We start from the raw sequence: 25,448 nt of genomic DNA on the forward strand, positions 1-25,448 counted from the left end.
TACAGGGGAGCCCTCCTGTGTGTTTGAGATAGTGACAAATATTGCGGTCGAACTTCCTCGTGATGGTATGCCAGAAGAGGCTGAGGCGCCTTCATTGGATTTCATGAAGGTGAAAGACGTGAAGAAGGCCAGAATGGTCATTTACTCGCTGTCGCTCCTAGAAGCCATTCGAGAAGTCGTCAAGTACTACCCGAGGTAAGTCGTGAATGCGGTGCATGGGACATGGAGGCTAATGAATAGCAGTCAAAACCTGATCGGGGACGAGGTGACAGTCCATGAGCCTTATAGGGTGCTAATTCATCACAACCGGGAGCTGAGAGAATTGAGGGACCGACTAGACACCAACACTGCCGCAAAGCCCGACGCTCATCTCTTAGAGAAGTGCCGTCACCTCGAGGTGCTGCTACAATTTTTGGATCCAGTAGTCCAGCGTATGGTACTTCCGGCTGACAAGCGACTACTGAAAGAAACCCCTACGGTAATCTTCGAGGACATATGGTATCTTCTGAAACCGGGATCATTGTGCTACTTCCTCAACGATAATATATGGCTTGGTGGAATCATCGAAAACGTGCAGTATTCAGAAAAGTCCGATGATGAAGAGGAAGCCTGGATAGTGAGCGTTATGTTTCAGGACAGTGATTTTCACCAACATGTTTTTGGTCCTGCACCTCGACCTATCTCCATAGAGGCTTTTGACGGTGAGAAGGTTGTGACCACATTGCCCGTCTTTCCATGTCAGTTCCATGATAGGCAGGATAATGGCAGTAGGCGGGCTGCCTTTCAGCGAAGGGGCGCCTTAGTCCGAGACATCGTATGGAGTGGCTATAAGTACATGAGATATAGTGGCACGTTCATGGACAAAAAGAAAAGAAAGGTGACTTATCTTTAAAACCGTCCGGAGTGACGAAAGTGCTGATCGCTTGCAGTATGATGGTCCAGTTATAATCGGGCCATGTGATCTCCAAGTTGATTTTCCCGAATGCGACTGGATATTCAGTTGGAAACCAGGCAGCATCAAGAACGCAAAGGTCGAAGATGATCAAAATCCGATAAGTTCGATGCTTCCGCTGGATTTGAATGCCAGCGAGTGTTCAAAATCACTACTCTCCGATGACCACCTATTCATGACATGTCCTGTCATGGCTGCTTTTGCATTGTCGACCAAAACTTGGGGTAATATTAACCTTGAGATACAGGAAAAAGGGTTTACTTACTAACTATGATTCGCAGAGATTGTGAACGTTGACTATGCAGAGCAATTGGAGGAGGCGACTACCATACCGGATGCAAATATAAAACCCGAAAGCCTTCAGATCATTAAGGCCCTGTCAGATCGTCAAATCAAAACGCAAAATCTCTGGTCCGCAGACTTCATCAAGGATAAAGGCGAAGGCGTTGTGGTACTACTTCACGGTCAGTTGTGTGCTCAATGGTAATTCTTCACGCTGTTTTTGGCCCTCCCAGCTGATGTTGTAGCTACACTACAGGGCCCCCTGGAGTCGGGAAGACGTATACCGTTGGTGAGTTGGACCGCTAAGGCCCTCGAAATGATCACTATAATACTGACAACCACTTAGAATCGATTGCAATGAATACTGGCCGTCCCTTGATCAGTCTGACAATAGCAGACCTAGGCACGAAGGAAGAATCAATCGAAACTCAACTTACCAGTTGGTTTGCACTTGCTCAAAGATGGCGAGCAATTTTACTCCTCGATGAGGCCGACATTTTTCTTGAACGTCGAGAACACAAAGATATTGCCCGGAATGGAATAGTTTCTGGTATGTCGATCTCCTCTCCCGCTCGATCAAACGTTGAATAGACAGTCACTGATTGCATTCCTGAAAGCTTTCCTCCGAAAGATGGAGTTCTTCAAAGGCTTGCTGTTCCTGACCACCAATCGGGTCGGCCACATCGATGAAGCATTTATCTCTCGGGTTCACGTCATCATTGGCTTCGAAAAGCTTGATCCGGAAAAGCGGAAAAAGATCTGGAAGAACTTTCTCGATAAGCTTCACAGGGAACAGAGAGGCAAGATTCGTGTCACCCCGGCCTGCGCTCAATTCCTTATGGGGAATGAGATGAGCGCGATGGACTGGAATGGGCGTGAGATCCGGAACGCTCTCCAGACTGCCATCGCGCTGGCCGAATACGATATGCGTCGGAGCGAATACTACCACGAGGGGGATGAGATCACCGTTGAGAGCGACCATTTCAAAAAGGTGATGGAAATGAACCGGTCGTTCCGCAGTTATATGAACAGCATTAAGAATAATACTGAAGAGAAACGCGCCCAGATGTTCTATGGGCGCAATGATGCTTTTACCCAGGATGGTGCTGCAACTGCAACTGCCCCGTCTGGTACATGACACTTGCCATGAAAATGTTGCCCTACATGGATGTGCTTTCATATAGACAACCCATCAATCTGTTCCTTTTCTGTCCCTGAACCGCAGAATATTTCTTACTCGGTATGATCTGGAGAAAATTAACCATCGAAGACCAGAGTAGATAAATACAACGAGGTCCATATCAGATGATCATCATCTAATAGAAGTGATCTAGTAGCATTATGTAGTAGGCTAATCATCATACCCTATTCCAATACTCTCGAGGCAACCCACACAAGCGTAGAATATTGTCACAGATTTTACACTACCGACCTCACTTGGCCCGCCCCTTTACCAATTGAATAGCGTATACTTTCACAATCTCGCAATAAGGATAGCCATAGTCGAATGTTCCACAGCAAGACCTATGGAATACCGCCCTATCTCAATAGCCGCGTTCTGGCAGCTCGCACGGACCATTAGCTCTCTGTAGTCTGCAGACTCCAGCCGGAGTATTTGCACACAACTCGAGCTTAACAGGCAGACAATCGGTGCTCATAAAAAGCAATCCAGTTCTAATGACAACGGTATTCTCGGTTTATCGGCTAGCTGCGCGTGCTACCGTTCTGCAGGACTGCAGTTCTGCCCTTGGGCCCATTGCCGTTCGGACGACCGACGGACTCCCGCGAGACCTTGAGACATGGCGGGACCATCCATCGTATCACAGCCATCCAGCAAGACCGAGTGGAGGTGTTCAGGGCTCTGTTCATCACAATATCGGCTGATTAATGCCTCTTATCACTAGCGAATGCCGAAGCTTAGCTTGATACCCCATCAAGATATCGTCACCGACAATCGTTATCATCACACTACAGGCCCGCAGTTTCCGCCTGTATTCCCGCATTAGGAAATGAGCATCGCATTCATCTTCCCACGAGGCCTCTTCCGAGGACAGTCGCTCCAACTTTCTTGCGGTCATGCTTGTTTCTCCTCTCACATAGCTGCCGCAAGCTTCTTATTGGTACCTTCGTGGATCCCTCGTTGCATCCTATTCGCGCAACGCCCCGCCAGAGATGTTTCTGCAAGGTCCCATCACCTTGTTGCGTTGCCTATGCCCCGCCCTCCAGTTTCCGACAAGTTAATTTGTACCAGTGGTTGCGAATCCTGAATCTGTGAGCGCGCTCCGACAATCAGATGGTTTCCTACGTGGGCATTGTCGCCTTAGCGTCGCTGCACTACATCATCGTTAGGCAGCATGGAACTGGCACCCGCATATAAATGCCCCGGCACCCCCATGGACAGGCTCGGTGTTCGTGCACGCCTATCCACTGGCCCGTCCCCCAAATATCTCTCAGTATGCTGTTTCGCAGTCTGCTGTCGACGGCTGTTCTAGCCGTCTCGTTGTGCACGGATAATGCTTTCGCTGCTAAGCATGGTCGATTTGGCCAAAAAGCTCGCGACGCCATGAACATCGGGAAGCGTTCCGCTAACGCTGTGAAACATTCAGTGAAAATTCCTGTCGAGGACTATCAGTTCTTGAACAACAAGACTCAGCGTATGTATCTTGACTCGACATTGAACGATAACTGATTTCATACCGGACAGCCTACCGCGTGGAAAGCCTGCCTGATGTTCACTTCGATTTGGGCGAGATGTACTCCGGCTTGGTCCCTATTGAGAAGGGCAACCTGTCACGGTCCCTTTTCTTCGTCTTTCAGCCCACTATCGGCGAACCTGTGGATGAGATCACCATCTGGCTGAATGGTGGCCCTGGTTGCAGTTCCCTTGAAGCCTTCCTCCAGGAGAATGGTCGATTCGTGTGGCAGCCCGGAACCTACCAACCTGTAGAGAACCCATACTCCTGGGTGAATCTCACTAACGTTCTGTGGTAAGTGTGTGATATCATTGTATCGCTGGTTGAGTTTGTGTGAGGAGCGTCGACCTAATTTGTTCTTATAGGGTTGACCAACCTGTGGGAACGGGATTCTCTTTGGGCGTCCCAACCGCCACGTCCGAGGAGGAGATTGCTGAAGACTTTGTGAAGTTTTTCAAGAACTGGCAGCAGATCTTCGGTATCAAGAACTTCAAAATCTATGTTACTGGAGAAAGTTATGCGGGCCGCTATGTTCCTTACATCTCCGCGGCCTTCCTGGATCAGAACGATACAGAACACTTCAACCTGAAAGGTAATCAATCCTCTACCAACCACCCTAGAATTCCATTTCGAGTCCTCGACTAATCTTACTACTCAGGTGCACTGGCCTATGACCCCTGTATCGGCCAATTCGACTACGTGCAGGAAGAAGCACCCGTTGTCCCCTTCGTCCAGAAGAACAACGCCCTCTTCAACTTCAATGCAAGCTTCCTAGCAGAGCTAGAAACCCTCCACGAGCAATGCGGATACAAGGATTTCATCGACCAGTATCTAGTCTTCCCCGCATCCGGAGTCCAACCGCCGAAGGCTATGAACTGGAGCGACCCCACCTGCGATGTATACGACATCGTCAACGACGCCGTCCTAGACCCCAACCCCTGCTTCAACCCCTACGGAATCAACGAAATGTGCCCCCTCCTCTGGGACGTCCTCGGCTTCCCCACCGAACTCGACTACCTCCCCGCAGGGGCCACCATCTACTTCGACCGCGCAGACGTCAAGCGTGCCATGCACGCCCCCAACATCACCTGGTCCGAGTGCTCCGTGGAAAGCGTCTTCGTCGGAGGTGACGGCGGGCCCGAGCAGGAGGGTGATTTCTCAGCCAACCCTATCGAACATGTCCTGCCGCAGGTCATCGAAGGCACTAACCGGGTTCTGATCGGTAACGGTGACTATGACATGGTCATCCTCACCAATGGAACTCTTCTTTCGATCCAGAATATGACATGGAATGGAAAGCTTGGGTTTGATACTGCCCCAAGCACCCCCATCAACATTGATATCCCGGACCTCATGTACAATGAGGTCTTCATTGAGAATGGCTATGACCCGCAAGGTGGTCAGGGCGTCATGGGCATCCAGCACTATGAGCGTGGTCTTATGTGGGCTGAGACCTTCCAGAGTGGTCACATGCAGCCTCAGTTTCAACCCAGAGTGTCCTACCGTCACCTTGAGTGGCTGCTTGGTCGGCGGGATACCCTGTAAGGCCGGGTAGGATATGAAGGGGGGATGATGTTGTGATGATAGTAAAGACTTTAAGTTATGATCTGTAGATACGTTGTGCGAATGTACATGAGCAGCTTTCACTGGCATTTTCAAAAGTATTGGTAGAAGTAAAGTCGAGTTTATTCTGAAGCTGCAGTCCAATCGCATAGAATTGCACAATGTGCCTTATCCGAGACACCTACTGCTAACGTAAATGTTCTGAGGATGAAGGATAGTCCAAGAGAGTGAGTGAGTGAGTGGTAAGAAATAAGTCTGTCACACAGCATCTTCCACTAATGCTGTAACACAAAAAGAGAACAATCAACTGACTCGACGCCGTGCACACTCTGCTGATAGTGTATGTAGGTAAATAAGCAATTGGCACTAAGGCTAGCTAGATAGAGAAGCTATTTACAGTCAAGATAGTAGTAAGTATGATGGCCAAACAAACAAAAAAGCCGCAGAGTCTCTCTAAGTAGTCTAGACCGTGCGCCTTTGTTGCGAAGAGAAAAATCCCGTTCCACGAAATGCTTCCTGTAAGGGGAGACGGACGCCTTATTGGAACCGGCTCTCTTTAGTCGAACGAAAGATGAAGGGGGAAAAAGGTCAAATACAGCAAGGGGTGCGGGTGCCCTGCTCAATAGATGGGGGTTATGCAAAAATAGACAAATAGACAGGGATGATGCGATGCGTGAAGAAATTGCTCGTCTCCATCTCTGTCTGGGCGGTGGTGGGATAAGGTCGCACTGCGTTGTGCTTTTTGCTTCGCAAGCGCTGCATGTCTGGAATCTTATCCCGACATGACTCTGTGGTGTGTGTGTGTGTGTGTGTGTGTGTAACAGGTTCCCCCTCTTAAGACCTCTCCTTTTCCTACTTCAGACATCGTCATGTTATTTCTAGACAACCAACGTGTGTGTATCAGATTCAGCTTCAGTCATAATCTCATTCATCATTTCATCAATCAATTCTTCCTGGTCGGGGGCCGTCATAAGCAGCAGTGTGTTTGTGTTTGTTTGTGTACAGGAAAAAAGGGTTCTGCGGCTGGAGACATCGACCTTGACCTCGAGCTCGGAATGTCGGGCCTTGTTTGTTTCTCCTGGGATTGCATTTACATGGATGTGTGTATGTGTCTTGCGGATGGGAGGAGGGAGCTTCATGATCTGAGTCTTCGTATTGGTATTAGTCTTTGAAAAGGTTAGGATATTTGCAATCATTTACCTCTGAATCTACGTGAAAATCCGTACACTTGAATCGGCGCTCCCTGTTGCAATGACGCATTGAAACCCAGGCTTGACAGAGTCCGTCTTGGAACTTTTAGTCGATTCAGAAGTCTCCACTGGAACATCGCTCACAGGTACTGGGCCCCAACGAATGCAACTAACAAAATGCCCGTGGGCGTTGATCGTCTTCACCAATCTTCCCCCTTGAGACAGATCCCAACAACGTATTGTTTTGTCGTCCGCAACACTGATTAAGTACTTTCCGCCAGGATGGAACAATAGGCCTCGTACCCAGTTGTCGTGTCCAACTAATGTCTTGATCAGGCGGCCCCGGGATTCCCAGAGCTTGATCGTCTTGTCACGGGCTCCCGTCGCAATGAATTCGGAGGAGCTACTCGCAGGTGGTGCTGTCTTTAGTCCCGCAATAGCAGCCAAGTGCTTATAGCTTGAGGGAGGCGCAAAGACGCAGCACTCGATAAAATTCTCGTGACCTATTAATGACGCAACCGATTTGGCTGATGCAACTTCCCAAACCATCGCGGCTTGATCACGGCCTCCCGTCACCAACCACTTTCCATCGAAGGAAGGAGACACGTCGTTGATCCAGGAGCCCTGCGAGTCGATCACCTTAACACAGTATCCGGTCGACACATCCCATATCCGGATCGTCGCATCCCGACTGGCCGAGATAAGGATGTTATCTGTCTGTCGCAAAAAGCGCACAGCCGAAACTGAATGGTCGTGTCCAGAAAGTGTCCGAACATTGGCATAATCCTTATTCGGATCCCACAGTTTGATCTGGAGATCACTCGAACACGATGCTAGTATGGTATGTCCCTTCTGACCGCCAAAATCGAGATCGGAGACCGGCCTCATGTGACCCTTGAGTGTCCGCTCTAGTTCGCCGAGTTCCCAATCCCATATTTTGATTGTGCAGTCCTCGGAACCGGAGGCGAGAGAGGTGAAGACAGGATGGAATGCGATGCAAGTGACAGCATCTCGGTGCGATTCGAATGTATGTCGGGAAGAAGTGGGAAGCCAGTTTATCGGATCTTTCCCGGTGGAGCGGGCTGTAGGTGATATAGTGTCAAGCTCGGTTTGGAGGCCAGCGAGTTTAGATTCTAAGTCCAAGATCTGTACAGTGATTAGTTACCGGGCTCTCCAGCGACGATGGAAAGAAGAAACAACTCCAAGCGACCAACCCTGTCAAGCACATGCACCTACCTTTTTCTGCAGCCGAGCAATTCCGGTCCATTTCTTCTCTAATAGCCCCTCGTATTTCCGGCACAGCGCATCGTCGAAACTACTGTCCACTTGGAGTTCCTCCCGCAGCACTTCACAACTCCGCGAGGCATTTATTGATGAGAGGTATGCGATTATCGACTTATGCCTGGGTTGCGTATAAGCGCGCAAGCAAGGTACGGCAGGCCATGGCATAAATATACTCACAGTTCCTCAGCTTGGCTGGAGGTCAAGATCTTGGTCATGGTGGTGGTGTATGAACTGTGAGAACCGACACGAGCGACTCTGGTGCCGGACGAGGACCTGAAAGATTGCCAGAGAGACAGAGAAATTCAAAATAAGTGATGTCTACCCCCCACATTGGCATGTGGCGCAGTACATAGCCAGGAGGTGATCAGAGTTATGATGCGGAGTATTGTTTTGGCATATTGGCCTTAAAGGGAGCGCGCACCAAAGGCTCAGGCGCGCACTGCGCAGCCCCTCGATGCTCGGTCGCCGATCACGTGTCGCTGGCCGCCGGCGCTATCCATTCTCCGGTTCCGAAGGCCATTCATTACCCTCCTCCATCTGTGGCGGTGTCAAAGGGTATCTATCTCCCCAACTACAACACCAGTCGGCTAGGGGGAGCGTTTACCCCGAAGTTGGAGCTGGCCAAAACGACTGCGGACATGCCATGCTTTGTGACAAGATGAGATAATGTACTCTCATGCTCCAAGACCCGGCTAGTGTTCGACTGACGTCAACTAATTCTCCTCAAGTCCAGAAGCTCATGGCTCTGCGGAGAGCGCGCAGCTGCTCGGGGCCATTGTTCTGATCAATACCTGATTGCTCCAAGTCCGCTAAACTTGTGACAGAACACTAGTTTTCAAAGAAATGGCTCACGGGAGTCCCAACGTTTTGCGTCCGAGGAAGAAGCGGAGGGGATAAGTCCACGAACAACCATTCGAAGAGCATGTCCTCGCTCGCCTCCTTCCGGATTGCGTTGGAAGTGGCGCCGAGAGATTTCGATATGAAGCTGGATAATATGTCCCAATAGAGAAAAACTGTCCCGACACCGTCTCCGCATTTTGATAGTCTTTCCATAAGCTACTGATACATGAGATCTCTACGAACTGGATCTTCATTAGCGACTCAACTCGTCTGCAGTCCGCTTAGTTCGGAAACTTTCCCGTCTTGTTTTGTCGAACGCAGTGCTCAAGCCATCGTCTGTCGCCGCCGCGTGTGTTGGAGATACATTCATCAGCCGGAGATGGAGGGAAATGAGGGGTTCGATCTGGGCGGCTATCTGTTCAGTGGATATCCTGGTGCAGTCGATATGATTTCATGGTCCAGCCCAGCCATGAAGTGAGGCAACCAGGACTGAAGCATAAGCATGAACTTGGCCTGCGGCCTCTCTCTAGTCCTCCAGCTTATGGCGCGAGCGTACCACCGGCGTACCTTCCCGCGGAAAACAAGATGGCCCGAAAACTGACCATGACCAAAAGGGCAATAGTGAGCGGAGTTTGACGGCAGAGAAATCGCTTGTAAGTGGACAGCCGTAGGTTGTATTTTACGACATGCTGGTCTTGGCCCCCATTTAGCAGGTCACCCTTTTGTTGAGAGGGAACTGCCTGTGGTTGGCCCGGTAGGTAAATTAGGGAGCCATTTGCATGACTACAAGTACGTACTTAGTAGTAGTATTACAACCACTCTGCCTCTGAGCCAAAGCCATTGGTGGCCCGTGGCCCCATTAGGGATGCCCGTCTGTAGGAAATTAGGACTTGCTTGCTGGGTGATGATTGGACGACCAGGGAAACGGGTACTATCTGAGAAACGGTTGCGGAAGTAGTGACGGACCAGTGTAACGATGATCCCTGCTGGGATTGGACTGGCGACCTCAGGCTCAGGCCTCTGCCGTGCCATTCCCGTCTGGGAAAGGCCGGTCGTCTTGGGACTCTAACCCTACTTCATCATGGTGTCTCGTGTCGGCGACTCCTAGTACGTTCCTACATGCATGCTGGACGGGTAAGTTTTCAGGTGCGGCTGCGCTCGTGGCTGACGGTTACCATCTTCAGAGTGCAGATCGGATGTAAGATACTACTCGTGTCTGTTGAACATGAACTTCTGGCCGTTATCCTTATGGTACGACGAAGTCCACCAGTCCCTAGTAGTTTCGAATTATGGGAGACCCGGAAGGCGGATTCTCACATACCAAATCAGGTTTCAGCTGCGCCAACGGAGTGCCTTCAGGTTAGTGGCCATGGCATCCTAAATTGTAAGATCTCTCTGCCCGGTACCGATGTTGTCAGGTAACTTTGACTAGTCCCAGTTGGGAATAGCGTCATACAGAAGTATGGCGATGACGTAGAAGAATATCGGGCAAATCTGGCACGTGGACCGAGTCGTTTGTGCTCATGTGAGGATATTCTAGTGCCGGAAAGACTTGTTCTCTACAAACAGTCCTGAGCCATTCGAAGGACATGTTTACTGATGACGCCGAGTTAAGCTTCTTCGGATGGCATCATTACCCCAAATTCTGACCATGCGCCTCGGCCGGCACCATGGAGAGCCTCCCTTGCGTTGGGATGAACCAACGCACGTTGCGGAGATGAATGCCAGCCGAGCTGTCTTATTGCTCGGAAGATCTGGCACCTCCCGAGGAATCCTCGATTCTAGCATCCAGTCAACGTTGCTGGCAACCGCCGAGAAGTGGGTTAAGGTAAAAGTGGCTTTCCTAGTGCACCCTTTCCCGGTGGTGAAGAGAAAAAAAATGTGTTGTGCAGCATTTATTGCATACCGAGAAGTCAGAGCTATGGGTTTGCCGCTTCAGAACATCCTTCTTCCCGCTCTCCTTTGTGGCAATCGAGTACTCCTATCTCTATGAGTTCTTCGAAAGATAAGCCCTACATATTCCCTATCATATCATCTCTTTTGGTAAGACGTTGCTCCAATCGTCAAGTCGATTGTCGCCGGGGTATCGCTGCAGTCTGCATCTGCCAAGGGCCATGGCGTCCGCCTTCAATGCCAAGACGCCCTACCAAGGTATGGACGGTCCAATCAGCATTGTTGAGATTGGACTTCGGTTTCGGCCGGTGTGGTTCCATCGCCCCGCGCTAGCCTGAGTCCGGCCAAAGTATGGGGGGCCGTACGGGATCAGTACGCGTATCACGGTATTTGCATATGGAGAGTCATGCGAAAGCCTATCTACGCCCCTCCGAAGATAATTTTATGCCAGCGTTTCGATATACTCGGAGGAGGGGTGAAGAGAAAATATGCATTAATTTTACAGCTGCCAAGGTATTGAACAAAGTTTTGCCGACCAGTTGCATTACATCTCTTCTAGGAGACTAAGTCGTGGGCACTTGCCACTTCCCGGCGTTTGCAAAAAGCACTAATTTAATTTACAGGGACGGACCCATACCACCCCATGTATCGTAGTAGCAGACAGAAAAAGTAAAAAGGAAAAATAGGAAAGAGGGAAGAAACAGTGATTTGCGATGGGAATTTCTGCGATGCAGTCTTTTTTTCCTTTTTCATGTTAGCTTTCAGTCCAAAGCTGGATGCGTATATAGACCTCAGCTTCCCTCTCCTCATCCCCCAAATCTTGGTTCTTTCCTGTGCTTACCCTCACTCTTCTCTACCACCTCATATACTACCCACCCCCTCCCCGCATCTCTTTCCCCCCTCTACCGTTGCATTTCTTAAAAGAGTCGGCTTGAAGACGACAGCGAGTGCAGTCGATTGATCCTCTACTCCGTGCGCCATCTCATCGCTCTGGGAAGAAGGTTCGATCCATTCGACCTGTCAGTCGGAACCATCACTGTTCCTTGCCCTCTTATACCTCTTCATTCTCCGTCCCTGTCGTCTATAGGTCGACTGAGCTGCAGTTCTCAGCGTCCCTAGCTTTTTTACCCCTGGCATTACTTTATATACCATTGACTCCTTTTGGATATATTTGAGACCTGCTCCAGCAAAGGCGAAAACCGTCTGCTCGATTTCAGCTGTACGACGTGCGCTCAATAGCCTCGACATAAGACCCACGAATATCCGGCCACTGAAATCCCTGAGCACCTTTTTATCGGCCCTCGAGTATCGGTCCCTGTTCAGCCTGTCCCTAGCACCAACCTGTTACGGTTATACAGCCATTGCGCCTACTGTATCTGACCCTAGCGACAATTGCGAAGCCATCGGTGGCCCCTAGCTTTCTGAGCATCCCGGATATCGATAGAGAAATACCCTTGCAGACCATAGCGACAAGTAGTTCGGCTCACGTTGAAGCCCGCCAAAGCAGACCATCGATCCTACTCCCCCAATTTGCCCCCGGTGCCACAGCCCATATCGAAAGTTGCCCTCGCATGCGACATCGTCACTAAAGTCCAACAACCATGCCTTTCGGAGTCAACCCTTTCCGGAAAAATGACCACGACTTCCCTGGGGTCGTGGTCCCCCTGTCCGAAGCCCCTCCGCATCACAAGCCGAACCCTGAACTAGAAAAAACCGACCGCCCTGATGAGAAGACTGACAATAGGAGCTTGGATAGGGCTCCCTCCTCGGAAGCCGGCGTAGGGTCTGTCCACAATTACAACACCCTGACCATTGAGGCCCTTCGCGCTGAAGTTGAGGCGGATGTTGCGACATCAGGCAAAGACACTGCGTATGACCGTATGTTCTGATGTTGCCCCATGGGGCGGCTACTGTCCTTTTCCCTGCTCTGCTTCCTTGCTTTATTGAAACTTCCAAAGAATGATTAGCCCTGTGCCTGGGCACCTTCGAAAGTCCGAGATCTGATTGTGATTTTCCATATAGGCAAGGCAAAGCTCATCAATAGAGCCATCCAGGATATTGGCATGGGCCGTTATCAGTGGCAACTTTTTGCGCTCTGTGGTTTTGGTTGGCTAGCAGACAAGTAAGTGGTTCCCTCGTGCGCATTACTTATATATCAGCTAACGTTGGTCTACTCTAGTCTCTGGTTGCAGGTGAGATAGATAATTTGGTTTCGGCAAAGTTGTCGTCTTGTATGGCTGATTCACTAACCGCTAAAAGGGCGTTGCATTGACACTAACCCCGATTGCCTCGGAGTTTGGGGTTTCTACTACATGGGTCCGTTTCACAACATGCTCCTTGTTCTTGGGTCTTTGCATTGGTGCATCGTTCTGGGGTATCGCGTCCGATATCATCGGCCGTCGCCCGGCTTTCAATATGACACTATTAATTTGCGGTGTCTTTGGCATCGCCGCCGGTGGTGCCCCAACTTGGATCGGGTGGGTCCCCTTGGTATCTGCGAAGTCGACGCTTGCTAATGTCCCATGCTAGAGCCTGTGCCCTGTATGCTTGTTTGGGTCTTGGTGTAGGCGGTAACCTGCCTGTCGACGGGGCTCTATTTTTGGAATTCCTGCCTTTTGCTTCGGGAAACCTTCTGACAATGCTGAGTGTCTGGTGGCCTCTCGGCCAATTAGTCTCCAGGTATGTCATCCTCATCTATTATTTTGGGTCCATGGCTAATAAGTAATCAATCAGTCTACTCGCATGGGCGTTCATTCCGAACTACAGCTGTAGCAGCGATCTGCCTGCTTGTAGTAACGTTGCCAGCGGAGAGGCGTGCTGCACTAAGCAAAGCAACATGGGGTGGCGCTACTTGTGCTTCACGCTGGGTGCCCTTACTTTCGTCATGTTCATTTGCCGCTTCTTCCTCTTCCATCTATACGAGTCGCCCAAGTATTTGCTTGCACGCGGCCGTCAGAGCGATGCCGTTGCTTCCGTTCACGGCATTGCCCACAAGAACCGAACCAAGACGTGGCTGACTGAGGAAATCCTCAACGAAATTGGTGGTTATCCTGAGGAGGTGGCAGAGGAAAAGCTCAGCTTTGCTGAAATCGTGCGGAGGAATCTGTCCAAATTTTCCTTGGAGCGCATTGGACCCCTCTTTTCCTCCAAGAAGCTTGGTTTCTCCAGTATGTGGTCAACACAACACTCCATTGTCCTTAATCTAGGCTAACTAGTCAACTTTTTAGCCGTTCTCCTCTGGTTCTGCTGGGCCACGATTGGAATGGGATATCCCTTGTTCAATGCCTTCCTCCCCCAGTACCTCGAACGTGCAGGTGGCTCCAGCTCCAGCTCTACATACATTGCCTACCGGAACTATGCCATCACTTCGATTGTCGGTGTCCCGGGGTCGATCCTGGCCTGCTACACTGTTGAGATCAAGTATGTTGGCCGTAAGGGTACGATGGTTATCTCCACCTTGATTACCGGAGTTCTGCTCTTCTGCTTCACGGCCTCGACCAACTCCAACATCCAACTGCTTTGCTCCTGCCTCGAGGCTTTCTTCCAGAACATCATGTACGGGGTCTTGTACGCCTACACTCCCGAGGTCTTTCCGGCTCCGAACCGTGGCACAGCCACTGGCATTTCCAGCTGCCTAAACCGCATTGCGGGACTGTGCGCGCCTCTCGTGGCCATCTACGGCGGAAGTTCCAACCCAGATGCTCCTATCTACGCATCTGGTGGACTTATCCTGGCCGCATTCGTGGCCATGTGTCTTCTCCCTATTGAAACCCGGGGAAAGCAGACGCTGTAAATGATAACAATACAAAACAGAAAAAGGGAAGGCACATATTTATAGATACTTTTCATCATTATCTCTACCATCACGGCTGGTTATGTTTATACGCTCATGTCTCAACTTCTTGGGTAAGCGAGCATGTTGGAATGATGCATGATACCCATGTTTTAAATGGCTTGCATGGACGACGGGATTGCACATAGTACCTGGTGGATATATGTATACATGCCCGCTTGATTGATTAATTCCGTCTACTGGCTTGTTCGGTTGTACTACTCTTCGTGTGTTGATATACTTATGTTGTATGACGTGGATGCATGACGTTTTTCTTTTGGTTAGCCGTATATAGGATCAAAAGAGACAAAAAAAAGGAGTACGATAGCATAGGAAGTGAAATAAAAATTCATTATTAACCACATGTTTATAGTAATCTTGTATTCCTTACATTCAACCATAAAGGAGCACTCCTCCACAGTATAGCCATCCTCAACCAGCGTAGCACACACCTTAAGCAGTGATCAATAGTACTATACTACTAATGTTCATCCCCGACCACTCCTCTCCACTCACTCTCATCATCACTCTCATTCTTCGTACATACTACATACTACATACTATATACTACATCTACAGACAACATACCAATCAGATAAACTAATGTCCTTTTCCTCTCCTCAATCGGTAATACAAGTCCTGAGTAAGGGACTAGATAGATAGATAGATAGATAGACAGATACTTGCTAGTTAGTTCAGACTGGAGGTAAGAAATATCAACACTACATAGATAAGAGTCTTGATTAGATAGATGGTAATGACGGATGGGGGATATATACCCGATAAGTGGGTTGGGTACAAGAGTGATGGTGATATTAGATTGAGGTGTGTTGCTACTAGTGCTACTACTACCTCTACTTACTGCAAAACTAGAAACCATGAGCATTACTTTGAGCACTGTTGTAGATGGGATATGTAATTTTTTTTTTCTTTTCTATTTAGACAAAAGGGTGATACTGCACACTGTATGGAATACTAGTTGTATTATCTAGGGCATAGGGAGTCATGTCTGTATGGATATACATGCAGGCATCTTGGTTCTTCGGAGAGTCTTCCAAGGCAGTAAGTATGCACTACTATACTTGTATAAAAGAGCTACGCGGAATGCACCAATTAGGCTCAAGGCATAATTCTACAGACATGAACTATGATCATGTTCATCCGTTTCGGCCATCTAGAGATACTAACATAGATCGACCAGGATTCGCTTTTAGTTACGAAAGAAAGAGAGCAAAACGTACATACGCCGGACTACCCCGAAGAGAAAAAGGAAGCAGTTGCAGTGATATCCATAGATATAGCCCACCACGCATCGTGAAAATCCATGCCACGAATGTGCTCCTTTCGCAAATGTGTATGTATGTGCATCTGAAGCATCAAAGCATGTAAATGTATAGCCCCGGAGGAAAATGGCACGCGCGTAATGACATTCATCGAACAAAACAGCCCAGCGACAATCAGTACAAATGTGAGAAGAAAAGGGACCATACCATATGCTGTGCCCAGAACCCGAATACAGCTAAAACATGAGCAGAAAAAAAAATTACCAGCCATGAAATGAAGAGGTAAAAGAAAAAGAAAAAAAAGAAACACCCAGAATAAATGCGACCGATCGAGTTCGTGTGTAGCCACCCGGGATCCTGTCCAACGTTCGAATAAGGGGAAGGGGGAATAAGGGTTAGGTCATCAGATCAAGAAACTCATAAGCAAGGGGAGTTCGTAGCCTGTGGCTCTCGAGTTGTCAGGTAGTGTTGTGGATCTTGGCAGATGGAGAGAGAGAGTTTGGGAAAGGGAGAGGCTTAAGCAACCTGGCCCTGTTGTCGTCGACCTCTCTTTTCTAATAAGGTGGCGTTGTCGAGACTCAGCTCGAAGGGCTCCCGCGCACCCCGCGCAATGCTCTGCTTCGCAGCGGCTGCCACCTTGGCGCTGTGCTGGCCGTATCCTTGCTGCTGTCGTGGCTGGTGCGCCTGGCGCGCTTGCGCGGCGTGGCTGGGCGCGCCCAGGTTCGTCGATCGAAGTTTTGCCTCCATGGCCGCTACGTCACTGGCTTGCTGGGAGGCTTTGGGAATCTTAGCCGGAGGGAAATCTTCCCGAGGAAGAGGTTGGTAGGTGATCTCTTCAGCCTCGTCGTAGTCTTCGTTCAACGGATTAAGCGCAGACTGGAATGCTGTAGACGGGTTCGCACCACGATACCCTTGGCGGAAGTTCTTGCGCCGCTTGCCTTCTTCTTCCTGCCGGTGAACGGCATAACCCACGTCGAAGACCTCGCGCAAGTTGATCGCACCAGGAGAGCGGAAGTCCATGGGACGCTCGAGGCCGGCAGAAGCTGGGTCCAAGAGACGGGCGCTGGCCGGGGCATAGGGCGCTTGATCGGCCGCGAAGGCGTCCAGTTGTTGTGTCTTGCGGGTGGTTAGCGGGGTTGCCAGAGGCGGAGCATCTGCAGCTGCTTCGGTTGCTTCGTCGGTCTGACGAATCCACGGATGCTCCAAAAATTGCTTGATCGTGTACCGCTTCTCCGGGTCAACCGTCAAAAGATGGGAGATCAAATCCTGCGCCGACTTGGAGATATCGTCCCACCACGGCGACAAGAAAGTATATTGGCCACGCGCGACCTTCTCGGTGAGAACTTGGATGCTCTCGTCATAGAAAGGCGGGAAGCCACAGAGGAGGGTGTAGAGAACGCAGCCCAGAGCCCACATATCAACACTCTTCGAGTATCTCTCATCCTTGACAATCTCGGGCGCGGTGTAGCCGACAGTTCCACAGGGCGTCATAGTTTGGCTGTCCCAGATGACCTTGGACAGACCAAAATCGGCGATCTTAATCACACCAATGCCGCCGGCGCCTTTTCCGGGAATGAATTCGCCTTCATCGACCTTGTCCTCGTCCCCAGGTTGACGAGGTTTGGGGTTTTTGCTCGGGATGAAGTCGATGGGGTAGAAGAGAAGGTTTTCGGGTTTAATGTCACTGTCGCAAAAGTCAGCAAAGCCAGGGGGCGGACAAGAGCACGTAGGAGGTCAGGCCTTACCGATGCACGACACCGGATGTCTCATGAAGATACTCAATGGCCTTGGCAACTTGAAGAATGACGTGGCGACTAAGGTCTTCGCTGAAGTAGGTCAATCGCACGATCTGATGGAACAACTCGCCACCAGGGCAGAGTTCCAGCACGATGTAGTAATATTGGCGCGACTCGGAAAACTGGACCAGTTTGACGATATTCGGGTGATCTAGCTGGCGCATAATCTGGACTTCTTTCAGGATATTGGCGCGCTAAGAAAGAAATGAGTCATTAGCACGAGCAAACACTTTTGGAGTCATTGGTAGCAAAGGGAGGCGAAAAGAAGACATTGCAAGGGCAGGGTATAAGGCGACCCATGCGACTTGGATGGGTGACTCATGATAGATCATCCCAGAGGGATTGCGCACCTCTGTAGCTTTGGGTTTCTTCTTCAACCCGGGATGTAGATGGGCGGATGACTATTGACAAGAGATTGGCGAAATGACTCAGAAAGAGAAAAAGAGAGATGTAAAGAGGAAACAAGGCAAACCAGCAAATCAGAAAACACAGAGAGCAGCATAAAGAGGAATAACCAGAATGCGCATATAAACCATGACACAACCAAGGGAAACGAGTGTGTGGTTGCAGTTCCTACCTGATTACTATTCATTTCAAACTTCCGGACGACTTTGATGGCCACGTCGCCATATTCGCCGGTGCTATCCCTGGCGCGATAGACGTTACTGAAAGCGCCATCGCCCATCTTCTCGACGAGGGTATAACGTTCGAGGCCGGGGTATCGGGGCATCTTGTTGCGACTGCTCTTTTCCTCTGCGATAATCTGCTCGAGTTCGGCCTCGCGCGCGCGGCGGGTCTGGTCGGAATTCTTCTGGGACGGCTGAGCCTGGCCGTTGCCCATTCTGCTGTCAATGGCATCCAGGTTGCCAGCAGCGGGAGGGTAGGAGCCCTGGGGTTGACGTTGTTGTTCGGCATGAATGGGAGAGACATTGGTGGTGGGTTCGGCATGCGGCGTCACCAGGCGGGCTTGTTTGCCATGACGTATGAAATTCTTGAGACTTTGTATGGTACTCATAGTGTGTGTGCTGAGTAAGGGGGGGGGGGGGGAGGGAGGGAAGGGGAAGTGGGGGATTACAATGGAAGAAAAGGGAAAGAAAGGGACAGGGAATGAGGAAAAAGGAAAGTGAAGAGAAGTAAGTAGTAAGGGGGGGGAGGAAAAAGGGAGGGAAGAAAGAGGCCAGACAGTAAGTAGTAGTAGGAAATAGTAGGAGTCAGGCAAGGTCAGTAGGACGAGGAAGAAGAAATGAAAGCCAGATGATGAAATGTGATTGGGAAGGAACCAAGATTCTCTGTGTCTCTGTTTTTTTCGTTTTTTGTCCTTTTTTGGGTTAAACTGTGTCTAATTTAGCTGCTGGTGCTTTTTTACCCCGCCAAGGCCTAAACTGTAATTGTCCGTTAGTGTCAGTTGGGAAATACAGTCACTTAAGGAAAGATGTGCGTGAGTAATGACAGAATAACTTCGAAAAGACAAAACCATGACGTTTCGGGAAGATGATCGATCGGGATTTGTCAAAATAAATTACAAGGTGGCAGGACCGAACAAAGAAAATGGACACACAAGAATGGGGAGGAGCAAAGAGGAGAGGGGAGGGTATTTTTGGGATGAGTATTTTATTACCTGTGAGTGAGATCACTGCTGCTTGCTGCACAGTCAAAAAAAGACACACCCCAGTAAAGAACCACAGTTGAAATTCTGGATGAAAGGATTGGAGAATGGACGGGACACCAGTCACAAAATAATCGTCGTAGAGTATTAATTTTAATTTAATCTTCTTTCCCTTTCTCTTTCAGCTGAAATGGAGACGGAGAGAAAGCGAGAGGACGGGATGGTGGGGAAATGCTGGCCGATGGGCAGATCGATGGATGGATGATGGATGGATGAGGGCAGCTGGACAGACTGCAGGCAGCACAACGTGAGGGAGCACCGTGGCAGGAATCAGAAAAAAAAATCAATGGCGGACGAAGACGGATGAGAGGCTATTAAGATTATAATTTCAAGAACACATGCCGATGCATGAGGAAGCGTAAGATCAAATAAAATAAAATAAATCTAAATCAAAAAAAAGAAAAGAGGAGGGAACTCGAATGAACGGCATGGAGCGTCATCGGCCAGCGGAGGTGGAATTGCAAGCAGCCATGACGTCGAAGGGGATCTTCGCCTAGGCTGACTTGCCGGTTCGGGTTAGTCTGGTTCCTTCTGTGGGTGATGACTCAGCCAGCCTCGCGTGCCGATTGTCTCTCTCTGTGTCAGTTAGTCTTTCTTTCTGGCATCATCGCCTTTTCGCCTTCTTCATCATCTATCATTGCTCCCACTAACTAACCCCATACTTAATCTCTCCCTCATCTCGCTTCATTACTCCCGAATTTCACTTCCATTTGGTGGCTGCTCACTGACCATCTCACACTGCGTCATATCCCGTCATGGCTTCTTCATATCCTCCCCCATGACTGATTTCAAATCGGAAATGACATTAGTACGTAGTAGATTAGATTAACGCGAGATACAAGCTCTGTCCTGATTATTCAACAAAGATCTGGGTCTAGCCCTTTATTCCGATTCGAGTTATCGTCAGACTCTTCTTCTCACTGGTCGTCATGTCATCATATGCGCAGTTTAATCCCTCGTTTGGGGGGGCCATCCCGTGCCTACTTAAGTGGCTGCTCTGCTCGCCTACCCATTCCGCTTCTCAGCAAAAGTCGGATCCGATTCAGCGCCGGCAAACAACAATCGCGGGTCCTCTGGCAGTTGTTACTGTGTTCCCGGTCTGGGGGATGGTTCAGCTGTGGTCGACCATGGATTACACACGCCACTCCCGAGATTTCCTGCCAACGTTGCAGGGGGACTCATGTCATCGATGATGCAATTCCTTGTTCAACGCGATCAGGAACCTACAGTAACCGGCGGTGTCGATATATACTTGGGAGAAGTTACTTAACCGTGTCGACACCGCAACGTCTGGTGTACTGTGTAGCAATAACCTTGATGCCTCGGGTACTTCCCGGTCCTATATGGCATTGTAGTAACCCCGTCTTATAGTAGTGTGAGCCTATAGCCATTTCGGAGCATCCCGTGACAACTGCAGGGCGAGTCACTGGATCGTCGCCGATTCTCCGAACAAATCAATCCCTCCATCCATTCATTCCCCCTCATCATCTCTCTCCCACTTCCATTCGGTCGCGCTTCTCCAGACCATCAATTAGCCAGCCCTGCCATACTTGGGCCTCATCCTTCCCCCTCTGCTTTCCTCCATGTAGTTTGCCAAGCCGACCCACGACTTTAATCGCGGTCATTATCCCGGATTGACCTGGGGCGGTCCGCTGAGTGCACCGCGCGCTGGATCCGCAACGTGGAATGTCTTTGCGACTCATCTCTGTCTTGCCTCGTCGTCGCGCTCCTCGGACCTTTTCTGTGCCAACGGGGTTTCCTCCTGCGTGTCACGCCTTGCCTGGCCCCAATTCTTAACTATATTCTCTATTTTTGGAATTGTCGATGCCCCTGGAGGAGGATAATCGCTGCTGACCGGAAGAATTGGCATCGGTCTGGTTTGTAAGACGCGCTGGGGTGGGCATTAATTCGTTAGTTTACCGTGTTCCTCCCCTTGCGCTGTCCATCCACTTCCCTCCCTTGCTGGCCGCCGCTCAGTCGCTTTTACAACAAACTTTGTCCCAGGGTTGGCAGGAAAGAAAAAGAAAAGATAAAGATAAAGATCCAGTGAATGTGTACAAGGTAGCCGTTATCCAAAACGGTCACCTCTTTTGGGGGTTTCTTATCCATTGTAGTAAACGTTATCTTCTTGTTTGAAACTCAACCTCACACTCCGAACTGCCGCGGTGAGCAGGCGATGCGACGTCGTCAGCTATTAGCTGGGACCAATCTCCATTGAAACAACTCAAGTGTCATGATTCTCCTGCCAATCACCCTCTGTGATCGCTTGTGACAAATATCAGTCCAAATTGCCGCGACCGTCGGGTCCGCCAATTGGGCATCCCAGACAGTTGGGCCATCTCACCATGCCCGGCCTGGAAGTCGTGAACACGTCTCTCGCCTCACCAGGACACCTGGACCCGCCCCAGTTGAGGGCCCACAAGTCTCTACGACGAAGGCCAAATGTCCTCTGGAGCCCTCCAGCCATCGAGGCAACGCCTCAACCTCAGCATGGCCGCCCTTCAAATGCCACCCCGTTGGCAGCCGCTCCCGTCCGTCCTTTAACGCCGCCTGGAGTTGCTCAGAGCGAAGACCTCATGAGCAGCGGAACAAGCACGCCTAAAGCTACTTCATCCTACTCCGTGAACGGGGCGGTGACCTCCAAGCCGTCCCATCCACCCACGCCTGAAACTACTCCCCCGCGTGTCGCTCCTTCCGCCCCGCGTCCGGGACTGTCGCACTTTGGACTGTCTTCTTCCTCCTCATCGCACGCCGAGTCGTTTCGGACAGCCTATGAAATGATCTCGGACGCAGAGACGGAAACTCCTCGTCAGTCTACGCAGTCGTTGTGGCCTACCAGACAGAGGTCGTTGAGGGACGAGCCGGCGGACTATGATGACCGAGGGAGTGGAGAGTCGACACCGGTTCCTGATCCTCGTACTCAACGCCTCCGACCGTCCGTGATGGAGACCCATGTGCAACGAAAGATGGACGATGATCCAGAATTGAAGGTGTCGCCGCCGCGCAGGAAGAAGTCTACGAGAAATGGGGTTCCCAAGGTCCGTACTGCGGACGCAGAACATGGCTACGATTTGAATGGTTGGGAGACACAGAACAAAGTTCCCCCAGCACCCTCGAATCTACGGGAGTCTGTCCGGGATGCGCAGGAACCAGTGGGTGGCTTGTCCATTGAACAGTTTCGCGAAGAGATTGGCTGGCCACGTGCGGAGGACCAGCCTCACTCTGCGGAGCACGACGACGCTCGCCGGCTGTCAGACGTGTCCATGTCTTCATCCACTGTCGAGGTAATGATCATCGATGCTCCAAGGTCCACTCGAAGATCCCTGCGTCATACCGATAAAAGAGGCTCGCTGCGTTCGGCTAGTTCGCCTTTCCCCAGCCCAGAACATGCATCAACCGCTTCCAGCGCGGACTCGCAACATCGCCTAGTACACAAAGCTGGTCGGATCACCGAGAGCGACCGCAAGAGCATCGCGTCGGAATTCTCGTTCTCTGGAGCCTCCAGTGTGAACACTCAGCAGCAAACCGTGGATGTGGTGCCGGTGGTTGTGATCCCGGAACGAACCTCCTCTCTCAAGTCGTCCACTTCGACCAGCAGAAATACCTCGCAAAGCCGCTCGCGCCACTCCAGTCGGCAAGGCCCGTCCGCATCGGGTAGCCGGCCTGGCTCTCGCGAGCCTCCTCGTCAGAAGCGCACGTCCGACACGACTGCGAGCAGCTCGAGGCGGGCGGAATCTCGTGGTCGCCACTCTGGCCGACCGAGTATCCCGGCCCGCAGCTCCTCGCTCTCTGCACCAACCAGTCGAAATAACTCGCGGGCTACGTCTTTGACATCAGAGAGCCTGCGGGACCATGCATTGACTACGGAACATGGAACTCATGATCGTGTTGCTGAGCAGCCACGTCTAGCTAAAGCAGAGACCGCAACCCGCGAGACACATGATGCTGTGGAAGCATCCAAGACGCAGTCCATTATCATCGGAGTGGAGGATATGTCGCATCTGCGCCCACCATCAATGCCGTACACACAAATCTCGATCCCTTCATCTTCGCCCGGCCTGATCGAAGTCTCTGAGGCGAGGACCGTCGTCTTCTTCCCGCACAACAATGAATCACTGCTCCTGGTCGACCCGCAGGCTCAGTCTACACAACGAGGGCAACCCGACTACCCTGAACTGTACCAACACCGAATGGAAGAATCTCCCACTCAACGCTACGAGATGACATCCCCTCTCAAAAACCCCCGCCAGCCGCCAAAGCCGCCCATCTGCCAGGTCGTGCCCCCGACGCCCGTGCCAGACGGCGACCGTCAGCCGGGCGGAGCAGGTTACACCAACGAGCCAAGTAAGCTCCGGGGCCGTCGGTTTGGCCCGGGCCGCCGTCCGTGGCTGGTACGTCCTCGGTCTGACTCTTTCAATTCATTCGTCCGCTCATTGTCACTGACGTCGGTGAAGAACCGCAAGGCCGGCAAGGACATTGATGGGCGACAGCAGCCTTTCTGGCGGCCTCGTCGGTTCTGGGAGGACTCGGAACCAGAGGAGGGGTCGCCTCGCGAGGCTCCTCACTCGCCCGCTGCAAACCCTGAGGCGTCGGACTTAGTGATCAAGAACTCGTTAGGCATGCCACAGCAGCGCGTTGTGTTTGAAGGTCCTGCGCTTCGCAGCCCGGGTGCCAGACGGCGGCCCGACCAAGCCAGTCGACACCTCGCCAACCGCAGCACGCTCGTAGGAAGCCAAGTCTTCAGCCCCGAGGCGTTCTGCTCACAGACATCGCTCCACCACCAGCGGTTCCGATCCCTGTCATGGTGGCGGCTTCGCTTCCGAACGACTAAGGTCCGCAACATCCGCAAACGCGTGCGACGCACATGGCAGCGGCACGCGGAGCACCGTCGAGAAGCCAAACGCGAGAAACTCAAGCAGAGTATCAGCGGTGCAGTTCTGATGGAGTCGAGCACGCAGCTTAAAATACCAGAATGATGCTATCGGCAGAGATTGAATGACCGTGATGTCTCTCTTTATCGTTATTTAGAATGTGCTATATGCTATGCAACGAATGACGGCGACGACGATATGATGATGAATTTTGCATATGTTTGGAATTAGTCATGCATTTTGTACTGTCTGTTATTGTTATGTTTTGGATTGTTTTGCTCTTGATTTGAGAACTGGATGGTCCCAGTCCATTCATGATGATGAAGATACCATACCACACCTTACTGATGATTTATGCAACTACATACACGATGCCCCCAATCTTACCTACCTAAATCAATAAGGAATATCATACATATCATATAACTAGATCCACAGTAATAATTACCCACAACTCCATACACTATAGAAAACCGATTTACAACGAAAAGACAAGAAAAAAAAACTTGAAAGAGAGAAAGATGAATCATTTAATCCTCCCCCGAACAGCCATCCCCCCATACTCCGCCTCCCTCGCCCTCCTCCGTCTTCTCTCTTCCTCTTTCTCCCTCTCATTTAACTGCATGACACTTCCACTTCCAGGTCCACTCCCACTTCCACCCTCACCACCTAACCTCGAAGAAGATACTGAACGAATCCTCTCCCAACATCCCGGATCAAGAAATGGCTGCGGCGGGAGAGAGAAATTAAACTCTGTTGTTGTAGTAGCTCTCGCTCCCTTATCCTTATCCTTATCTGTAGATTTGGGCTTAGGGTTTTGTTCTGTAGATGAAGATGAAGATATGAGATGCAGGGTTGGTGTGTATTTCTCCGTAGAATAGTTCTTGGATAACTTGGTGGATGGGCTCTTGAGGGGACGTTTCTTAGGAATGAGGAGAGATTTTGTAGGGCGGGTGGTTGTGTATTCTGTCATTGTTGATATAGTATTATCTCTTGTAGGAGTGAAGGAGTTGTGGGTATGGATTATTGATATATTATAAAGGTGGTGATAGATAGATAGATTGTATCTATGTAATTTGAATGGAGATGAAGTAACGGAGTACTAGTTAAGATGTTGGAATACGCCAGCCACGTGATATCCATCCATGGTTTTAAGAACTTGGTAAGCTAGACTTAGACTTGAGACTAAAATAACCATAACTATAACCGTATCATAATCTACTTACACTAGACCTTAGATTAATAGATAATATGGTACCTCCAAACTATATCTCACTTTCCAGAATCTTATCTTTTTGAGTTG

General features: G+C 50.4%; 9 protein-coding genes across 9 annotated transcripts; 5 read left to right on the forward strand and 4 right to left on the reverse strand.

Moving 5' to 3' along the window:
* Positions 1–1,142: 1,142 nt before the first annotated feature.
* On the forward strand, positions 1,143–2,372 carry BO79DRAFT_225373 (P-loop containing nucleoside triphosphate hydrolase protein; the record flags this gene model as incomplete). The annotated part of the gene is made up of 5 exons (XM_025683729.1): positions 1,143–1,176; positions 1,234–1,416; positions 1,491–1,523; positions 1,638–1,784; positions 1,852–2,372. 5 exons carry the CDS (start codon positions 1,143–1,145, stop codon positions 2,370–2,372), a joined length of 918 nt encoding a protein of 305 aa, XP_025543139.1.
* A 1,264-nt stretch (positions 2,373–3,636) lies between these two features.
* Positions 3,637–5,562, forward strand: sxa2 (putative pheromone processing carboxypeptidase (Sxa2)). Its single transcript, XM_025688338.1, has 4 exons — positions 3,637–3,888; positions 3,939–4,221; positions 4,293–4,519; positions 4,586–5,562. Exons 1-4 carry the CDS (start codon positions 3,690–3,692, stop codon positions 5,470–5,472), a joined length of 1,596 nt encoding a protein of 531 aa, XP_025543140.1. The 5' UTR covers positions 3,637–3,689; the 3' UTR covers positions 5,473–5,562.
* Positions 5,563–6,443: 881 nt separating this feature from the next.
* On the reverse strand, positions 6,444–8,355 carry BO79DRAFT_189064 (WD40 repeat domain-containing protein). The gene is made up of 4 exons (XM_025680630.1): positions 8,142–8,355; positions 7,917–8,082; positions 6,691–7,826; positions 6,444–6,638 (listed from the first exon to the last, which is right to left on the reverse strand). The coding sequence occupies exons 1-3, from the start codon at positions 8,177–8,179 to the stop codon at positions 6,699–6,701; spliced, it is 1,332 nt and encodes a 443-aa protein (XP_025543141.1). The 5' UTR covers positions 8,180–8,355; the 3' UTR covers positions 6,444–6,638; positions 6,691–6,698.
* Positions 8,356–12,122: 3,767 nt separating this feature from the next.
* Positions 12,123–14,658, forward strand: BO79DRAFT_63717 (putative sugar transporter). The gene is made up of 7 exons (XM_025689527.1): positions 12,123–12,575; positions 12,720–12,819; positions 12,877–12,889; positions 12,957–13,174; positions 13,227–13,376; positions 13,431–13,864; positions 13,925–14,658. The coding sequence occupies exons 1-7, from the start codon at positions 12,299–12,301 to the stop codon at positions 14,488–14,490; spliced, it is 1,758 nt and encodes a 585-aa protein (XP_025543142.1). The 5' UTR covers positions 12,123–12,298; the 3' UTR covers positions 14,491–14,658.
* Positions 14,659–15,647: 989 nt separating this feature from the next.
* Positions 15,648–16,205, reverse strand: BO79DRAFT_63749 (uncharacterized protein). Its single transcript, XM_025689528.1, has one exon. The coding sequence runs from the start codon at positions 16,081–16,083 to the stop codon at positions 15,781–15,783; it is 303 nt and encodes a 100-aa protein (XP_025543143.1). The 5' UTR covers positions 16,084–16,205; the 3' UTR covers positions 15,648–15,780.
* Positions 16,206–16,328: 123 nt separating this feature from the next.
* BO79DRAFT_214493 (serine/threonine-protein kinase) lies at positions 16,329–18,623 on the reverse strand (the record flags this gene model as incomplete). Its single annotated transcript, XM_025683234.1, has 4 exons — positions 16,329–17,496; positions 17,558–17,802; positions 17,959–18,009; positions 18,186–18,623. 4 exons carry the CDS (start codon positions 18,621–18,623, stop codon positions 16,329–16,331), a joined length of 1,902 nt encoding a protein of 633 aa, XP_025543144.1.
* Positions 18,624–20,057: 1,434 nt separating this feature from the next.
* On the forward strand, positions 20,058–20,609 carry BO79DRAFT_207426 (uncharacterized protein). Its single transcript, XM_025682169.1, has 2 exons — positions 20,058–20,082; positions 20,141–20,609. The coding sequence occupies exon 2, from the start codon at positions 20,204–20,206 to the stop codon at positions 20,465–20,467; it is 264 nt and encodes an 87-aa protein (XP_025543145.1). The 5' UTR covers positions 20,058–20,082; positions 20,141–20,203; the 3' UTR covers positions 20,468–20,609.
* Positions 20,610–21,298: 689 nt separating this feature from the next.
* On the forward strand, positions 21,299–24,571 carry BO79DRAFT_63773 (uncharacterized protein). Its single transcript, XM_025689529.1, has one exon. The coding sequence runs from the start codon at positions 21,620–21,622 to the stop codon at positions 24,248–24,250; it is 2,631 nt and encodes an 876-aa protein (XP_025543146.1). The 5' UTR covers positions 21,299–21,619; the 3' UTR covers positions 24,251–24,571.
* A 22-nt stretch (positions 24,572–24,593) lies between these two features.
* Positions 24,594–25,376, reverse strand: BO79DRAFT_63788 (uncharacterized protein). Its single transcript, XM_025689530.1, has one exon. It carries the CDS (start codon positions 25,116–25,118, stop codon positions 24,672–24,674), a length of 447 nt encoding a protein of 148 aa, XP_025543147.1. The 5' UTR covers positions 25,119–25,376; the 3' UTR covers positions 24,594–24,671.
* Positions 25,377–25,448: the final 72 nt, after the last annotated feature.

The sequence above is a fragment of the Aspergillus costaricaensis genome (genome assembly GCF_003184835.1).
Source record: "Aspergillus costaricaensis CBS 115574 unplaced genomic scaffold BO79scaffold_5, whole genome shotgun sequence".
Classification (NCBI taxonomy): domain Eukaryota; kingdom Fungi; phylum Ascomycota; class Eurotiomycetes; order Eurotiales; family Aspergillaceae; genus Aspergillus; species Aspergillus costaricensis.